Source organism: Lissotriton vulgaris, chromosome 8 (assembly GCF_964263255.1).
Source record: "Lissotriton vulgaris chromosome 8, aLisVul1.2, whole genome shotgun sequence".
NCBI lineage: Eukaryota > Metazoa > Chordata > Amphibia > Caudata > Salamandridae > Lissotriton > Lissotriton vulgaris.
This window is the reverse complement of record NC_141696.1, coordinates 849,586,586-849,594,664: the sequence shown is the minus strand read 5'-3', so window position 1 is coordinate 849,594,664 and position 8,079 is coordinate 849,586,586. Positions and strand designations below refer to the sequence as shown.

Genomic DNA, 8,079 nt, shown 5'->3' with positions numbered 1-8,079 from the left:
CCCACCCGCCCACCGGTAAATAAAATGGGGTGGGGGCCACGGCCAACTGCCAATTAGGTCAAGGGAGCCACGGGTCAAAAGATGTTGGGAACCACTTGCTTAGAGGAATGTTTGCCTAGGTTGCAACTTGTAGGGTAAGGACTTTAATAGTTGCTACTGGATGGTCCCTAATGGTTAGGGTCTTGGTTGTTAAAGAAGAAAACTGGCTGGGGACCTGAACAGAGTGAAGGTTTGGCGAGGTCGCCTTGTGTCCAATGAACGAGGAGGGGAAAGATAGTGTGTGAGAGGTATCATCTTGCAGGTAAAAGGAGAGCTGGTCGAGAGCCTGGTCAAGAGCCTGAGACGATGGCAGGGCCTCAGAAACTTCTTTTATTTGGAGATCGGCCTTTATTGGAAAGCCTGGTAGCGATGAACTGGGGCCTGTCTCACCTGTGGACAAATGGATCAAAGGCTGGACCAGTGTTTGATGCAAGGCTGGGGCTGAGACGGTTGAAAAAGAGGTCAAAAGGATGTCGAGTGAGCTTGATCTGGACTTTTATGCGGGTGCTGAGCTTCTAAAGTAGTCCCTCAATGACATTTTTTTTAACGCAGAAGCTGCGATAGCTTGAAGTCTCGGTTTCGGGTCATTACGGCTTGGCGCTCTCATGGAGCATGCTGACACAACAAATTGAATCACCACGAGTTGTTTGCTGGGCAAGGGCTTCATGGGGTAGCTGACCTTGAGATGGAGACTGCTGGAGTTGAAGCTCGGGAGCTCAGTCTGAGACAGTAACCATTTGTGGTTTCAATTATTTTGCTAGTTTCGCAATTGGGGATATGGCCGGTGCTGCAGCGTTAGAAGCCCTCATCTTGAGACTTATTTTAGGAGGGTTGGATCAGGCTTTCCTGGATCTCCCTGATCTCATCGCTGGTAGGCGTTATTGATGGGGGATGGAGAATAGCCTGGGAGCCACGGACCCCCACGCAGAATCTCCACTGACCGAGCAGCTCAGAGTGCAGAATGCTCAGAGAGCTCTAAAGCTCAAAAAGCTCAGAGAGCTCACACGGGGATTGTAGCTCAATGGGGCAGTGCAGGCTTGAAAAGGTTGAAGAAGGTTGGTTGATTTTCCCACTAGGGTAGCACCTTAGACTCCTTGGTGAAGTTGGTGCAGTAGCTGCGGTGGCGGTGATTGCTGGAGGCTTGGAGGCTGGAGTGGACAGCTGCTGCTGAGGGGTGTTGGACCTTAGGCTCCTTGGACACCTTGCTGATAGCAACAGTAGCAGCAGAAACGAAGGCGGTGGCAGCGGTGGCGGCGGTGGCGGCGGTTGCGGTGATGGCGGTGGCTGAGGTGAACAGCAGCAGGTGATGGCGTGGAAACCAGGCGGTAGCGGGCCCAAGGGAGATGTGGGGAATTGTGGAAACAGAAGGCCGGTAGAAGTCAAGCGGGGCACGCAGGGCAGATTCGCAGGCTGCACCTGATCTAAGTGGGCCGCCTCCGCCTTCTGCCAACGGCACACACTCACTGTGGCTGCCAACTAATGGCGGCCGTGCTTGCCGCGGGAGTTCCGGATGATCTTGGGCGAATACCACGCTCTCCGCAATCAACCACCCCTCCCATTGTCAGGGGGGCCTCCAGGGTACTCGGTGTGTTACAGTGGTTCCGCCGTTCCACAGCACTTCACCAATGCTCAGCTGCTACGCCGCTACGCTCCGCTGACCAGACACACCCCTTCCTGTCCAATGGCAGCCAGTGAGTTCAGTGAAGTACAGTCACACAATGCAAGTCATGAACCATCACAGAGAACATGTATTATCAAGGAATAGAAACAAACTCATAACAAATAAACAGTGCATTGAAGGAGTGGATAGGTGAAGAGAGATAGGTTTCCGAGACAAAATACGTTTGCAACGTATATGCAAATTTAAGATATTATTTATACTAACCCAAATAGGAAACAAAGAAAACTACCCCTCTGGTCAAAAGGGCAGTAAGGCCCCTCAAGTAGAGTTGAGTGGCATAGATTAAGTCAGGAACCAGGAAACACGTAGGCCTCTATCTGCAAACAGCATACCGACAACAGCGACATTCTTCCGCTACTTAAACACCAGCCGACCCTAACCACACCCATGGAGACTTTTAATTATACCCTTAAACCAAAACGTCCAGCCCACATATGTTTCAATATGAGTACAAACTCCGTCTCTCATTGGCTAAGAACGGGAGTGTACTGTCACACCACTCTCATCATGACCAGTTTATTCAATGTTTCCTTTGTCTTAATCTTTCAGCATCATGACAGATTCTTCTCAGGAAATAACTTTCAACACAGTCATAGTACATATTTCCTGCAGCTCCTTACATGTTGCAAGTTTCAACACTTCTATTGTTTGCCTCTGCCATCTCGTGAAGGAAGTTACACGCTTCCACTTGTTTATTGATCTTTCTGTAGCTTGGCAGACATTCAGCACACCACAAAGGTCTTATCTTATGCTTTTGCGTTCTCTCTTCTCATTTTGAAAGCCTTTTCAGTAATTTCTACCAAATATTAACCCCAAACTGGCATGCAGGAAAGTAGGCCCATGCATGCTTCTTCAACAGAAAATAAACACTAACACTTATTATTTTCATGATAATGTGTTTTTCATTTGCGCACCATCCCAGCATTGCACTAACCCATGCACAACCCGAGTTACTCCTTGCAATTATTATTAATGTGCACGAACGCAGCATTCGTTTTTTTTATCAAAGATCTTGTGGCCTAGTTTTCAAACATTAGTTCACCCTTGCGCTAAAGCATTTCCTCTTATTTTAGCATTTGCAATAATATTTTTCACATCACACTGTTAATGAAATGTTACTGAGGGTTCAATCCGAGCAGGTTTTAATTTCTCAAAACTCTGCTCCATCAAGGATGAGGACATTTTAGCCAGGACAAGGAGGACCAAGTGGAGGAGAGAGGTCCATGAGTTGGAAGAGGCAGGAGCGGCCCTTGGAGGGAGTTCTATGGGGTGGAAAGGCGGGCGGGGGAGGGGCAGGGTGGGGGGTTGTAAACACTGGAATATGGATGATTGGAGGTAAGTAAACAATGAAATAAATAAAACAAATTTCGTAGCGTGCGCTGCATCTCATCCCCGCCCCGTCTTTCTGCCCCATGGAACTCCCTCCACGGGCCGCTCCTGGGAAGAGAGATGCGGAGAACGACCTGAAGAACAGAAACACCAAGACAAGGAACACAAGGAAACCAATATATGTCTTGTGACAAATCCTTATTTACAGACAAACAGTCCATAACTCTGCTCTTTAGACCATACTGTCATTAGAGACCCTTAACTTTAGATTATGATAGCTCTGCAGTTTTCCTCTAGATGCCAGTTGGATTGAATAAGTGCACTGTTCACCCCGCACCCCTCATTGAGAAATTCAGGGCTTGCACCATAAAAGAATCTGTTGGCCTGCCTGTTGGCAACGCATGACTGCTGATCAGTTGAAAAGTGGTGATGCTGCCTTTGCTCTGCTCCCAGAAACAAGCTTGACACGGCTTGCAGGCATAGTCTCGTTATAAAGAGGTCTCACACACTCAAGTCTTTTGGACAGAACAGTGAGTGGCTTGAGCTGTGTGTTATAGGGAGGGAAGAGTGCATGTTCTGTCCCTCGTTTCGTCACTGCCATAGTCGTAGGTCATTTAATCAGTGATATGTTCTCATGATTTAACACTGATTCACAGATTTATTTCAATTCATTTAAGTCACTGAATCAGGGAAAAAATAATGATACGAATCGTTCAGGGCATTTGTACAAAAATTCCACCTCGAATACAATTCAAATAAAAACTTTCAACCTATTGCTGTCGCTTTTTAAAAAAATATGTACTAGTTAAAACAGTTATAGTTTGTAGTTTCGTGTGTTAGAGTTCTGTCCTGGAACAAACTACACAGACAGACAACCCTCCTTACTCATGTCGAGGCAAGGGTCTCCCACCATAGAATGATACAGTGGCTCAGGAAGAAAAAATATGTCTTAGTCTTATGTTGAGCTAAAGAGGACATTGGGTAAAGAATAGTGTGCAAACTACACCGACTTTTCAAAACCAGCGAAGATAGCTCAGTAGGTCGAGTTGTGTGCTCCGCGCGCGTTGCCATTCTCAATCGGTTTAATAGGCGCTAGTTAAAGAATTATAATTTGTGCTGTGCGTCCTATATGGTTGCTCAGTCATATTTCACACGCTCAGTCTCAGCTCAAAAGTAAGGGCTTGGCGGCGGCCCCTGGCACTAGGCCATGAGAGGCGTAACATGAGCTTTTCGATCGGAGTCCTCGCCCTGTAATTGTTGAAGCAGAAGCAGTTTACTCACCAAATGAATCCCTCAGACACAAATCGATCAGACATGGACAGCATGAGCTCTTCCGAAGACCTGCAGTATCCCAGGCTGCTCCTCCAATACAGAGATGGATTTATTGCCTCTAAGGTAGGAAACTCAAGACTTCGCGAGAAGTAAATATAACATATCGATTTACTTTAGAAATGATTTCTCCTAACCAAAACCGTCAGAAAGTAGAAACATTGAGAAAAATAGCAAAAAGGGTCATACCTCTTTAAATCAGCAGCTCCAATGTATAAAGCAAAAGACTGAAAGGAACTGTTTATTCGTCCTAAAGTCAGGCGACTAACACAAGTTCCGACTATCTAACAGGTGTTGTGTAATAGCTGGTATCCCCGTGGCATCGTGTATCCCCTGCTCTTCGGCTCTCTTCAGAGAATACACTCAGCCCGGGCAGGGCCAGACAGAAGCAGTCGCTTTCTGCTCGGGCTGAGTGCGGGATACACGATGCCCTGGATACCTGACTGAGGTCAGGCTCGACGTTTCTATAATATTGAAGTAAATGCTGCTCAAGAAGAGAAAGGAAGGAAACTCGAGTAGCACAAAGAAAAAAACGTGAAACAAATGAAACGGAATGGAATTCATTTTCAAGAGAGACATGCACGCAGTGAAATAATGAAATGCATTTTCGAGGAGAAAACGAAGAGATGCGACACTGTATGGTCGCGCAGTTATTACAAAATTATATAAATACACTCTTATTACATGGATTTTACATTCACGTTTTTAACAAGTATTTTGCAAATCATGCTTGTCTTTTACAAGGACGGTTGGCAATGAGGGCGCAGTGTGCGTTTATTGATTTCCATTTACCACTGATGCAAAGATTGCCCAGTGTAAAATTATCTTGCATGCCTGTAAGATTATCGTTTATAAATAGTGAAAACATTGTGTTTGGAGAGTGGGATTATAAAGTGTGGTGCAGCTGTCATGACAAGGCTGGGGAAGTGATCTACAGGTCTGATTTTGCTATGGATGGAGACACTAGTGCGTTGTGCTTGCAAGGGCATTGTACAAGGCAGTAAATTGACTGCTGGCACTATTTGTACCTCTGCATCCTTGTTGGCATAATGCATCCTATCCCTTAGGTATAAATTGGTGAGGGTTGCTGCAGTTTATTTGGCACAGTCATGTGAATCCTGTCTTGCGTACAAGTCTGGAGGAAGCTTTATAGCCTGGGTGTTCCATATTTGAGTCTTGTATCAGTTGGCAATAGCCATTAATACTTTGTAGTTATCAGATGTGTATATAGTCAAAGTGCCTGCGATGGGTAGAAGTAAGCATATTTGCCCTCTGCTTTCCTAGCTAATACTGAAGCAGGTGCATTTGCTTGTATGCACATCCGGCCGGTTAATAAGAACAGCATGTATCTGCACGTACTTCATAAAAACTTTCTGCCACATGCCAACAGGTGACAATACACGTTGTTTTCATGATACAAGTGCGCTCGGTACCTGTTTTAGCAAGCATTTGCAATGCAATAGGTTTTGCATTTACGCAACTTCGAGCTATTGGCATTATGAATGGAAATGCCTTTTATTTATGTTTTAGTTTTTAAAACATAAATAAAAGCCAATGTAATATACAATGCCAAAAGCTTAAACTCTTGCAAATGCAAGACCTATTGCATTCCAAATACTTGAACGCATTCCTGAGTTGCCCCCTTTTGTCTCCCTTGGCACCTGAAGAGCTCCCCATTTGCTACGAGTTAAATAAACAAGCCGGTGGTCACAACTGTGCATAAGAGACTCTCCTGCAGTATGAGAAACTAATTAAAGAAAATAGTGCTTACAGATCAAAGAAGACGTACTGTGTAACACCCAAAGTAAAAGGGCCATTCCTCATGGGTTGCAAATGAAGACAAGGCAGTACTAAGGAGGGACTAACAAGCCTAATAGCCAATCAGAAGCCAGAATTTAAGAAGAACAATGACACAAGCCAATGATAAATATCGGCAGAGAGTGGGCGGGGCTTCAAGTACATACTCCAATACAGCAAGGCTCTCAGAGCAGCGCATGCGCTGCCAAGGCTCGATCTAAAAAGGCACAGAATAACCAGCTGCTCAGCTGTGCTCCTGTGTAGGGATCCTCTAAAGTACTAAGCTGAATAAGTAGTGTTTTCGGGTTAATGATTAACACCCTTTTCAATATATCAACCACCTTAATCAGGGTTAAATTTCTTGTCTTTGCTGCTGTTTGGATGAAATGAACAGCAAACCCTTTTGATTCCCCTCCATGAATCCTTTCTAGCAGTACAATTGAATTATGAGAATGCTATCTTTGAAACTGTGCCATTTTGACATTTGCAACCAGACAGATTCTTGGTCAATAGTGATAAGAGGCTGTGTCTCTAGCCACAACCTGCATGCTGGCAGTGGTAAAGCATAACAGCTGGCTACTCTTGAGACTTTCACATAGACCAGCTTCTTACTCTTAAAAAAGTAAATATCCTGCTGTGGGACCTTGTGTCTTTTTGAGTAATCATAAGGATTGGACTGCAAGTCAAGAAATATCTAAAGCATTGTTTTATGTTTGTTTATTCTCTTCAGGGTTAATATTTACTGTTTGTCTTTTGTTATTTAAGTTATTTAACAGATGTGCAATTTGTAAGTTGATCTGATACCGCAAACGCCTGCATTTTCTAGTCTGAATAAAAAATGTATTAAATGTCAATAAACAGTAGTGTTGGACCCAAACATGACCCACTCGTATGATGTTCAAAGGAGACACCCAACCAAATGTAATATTTATGGAAATATGACACATTGTTTATCCACAACCTCCCACATCGTTTCACAGTTTCACAGTTATGTTGTTTTTATTTGTTATCATGAAACAGGCTACATGGCTAATCCCATATGGTTAAAGACTACAAAAACATTTATTTGGCCACGTAAAAAATATATTATTTGTCAGTACTAAGCCTACATTTCTAGCATTTGTTTTAATAGTAACATGCATAGAAGTTAACCTGTACTATAAAGGGTATTTCGATGGTGATGTGAACAAAGTACATAGACACACATTTTTAAAGCATGGTGTAGGATGATAGTCTCTGTAGTGGACTACCACCCTGTGCTGAGAAATCAAGAATCACAATTAGAGTTCATTAATTTATATTCAGAAGTTTCCACCTGAACTTATTAAGTGCCAAGTAGAGATGAAGCCAGAAAACACAGTTCTCACCAGGTTAACGATCAATCAGAGTCACATATTGAGGGCTTGCAGTCTAAGGAGCATGTCCCGCTCATTGCCCAAACGGATTCACAAGAAATTGAGTTTTGGCATGTAGAGCAAGTCAAAAAAGCAATGAATAGGATCAAATCGAATGGAGCGCCCGGCACCAACGGGATTCCAAATTCTATTTTTAAGGCAAATCTTAAGTATTGGCCTGAGGTTTAAACGATTTTATTTAACAACGTTATCAAATCTGGAACAGTTCCCGACTCATGGCAAGGAAGCATAATCCAGGCAATATACAAAAGTGGCCCTCAAGACAATCCTGCAAACTATCTACTCATTACATTGACTGATGTGGAGGCAAACATTTTTGCGAGTTGCCTCCTTAAAGACCTGGAAGACTGGGCCTCAAGAAACAAACTAATTCCAGCTTTCCAAACAGATTTTAAAAGTGGAGAATCAACCAGCACAAACTTGATTTTACTAACTTTATTAGGCGATAGGGCAAAATATAGAAAGCAAAAGTTATGTATTGGTTTTGTC

The 8,079-nt window shown here is 43.8% G+C and overlaps 1 protein-coding gene across 1 annotated transcript in view; it reads left to right on the top strand.

Moving 5' to 3' along the window:
* The first annotated feature begins 4,319 nt into the window (after positions 1-4,319).
* Positions 4,320-8,079, top strand: part of LOC147698094 (acetylserotonin O-methyltransferase-like) — a 761,662-nt gene continuing 757,902 nt past the window's right edge. The window contains exon 1 of the mRNA XM_086934769.1: positions 4,320-4,444. Within this exon, the coding sequence (XP_086790895.1) occupies positions 4,334-4,444 (111 nt within the window). The 5' untranslated portion in view covers positions 4,320-4,333. The remainder of the gene's footprint in view (positions 4,445-8,079) is intronic.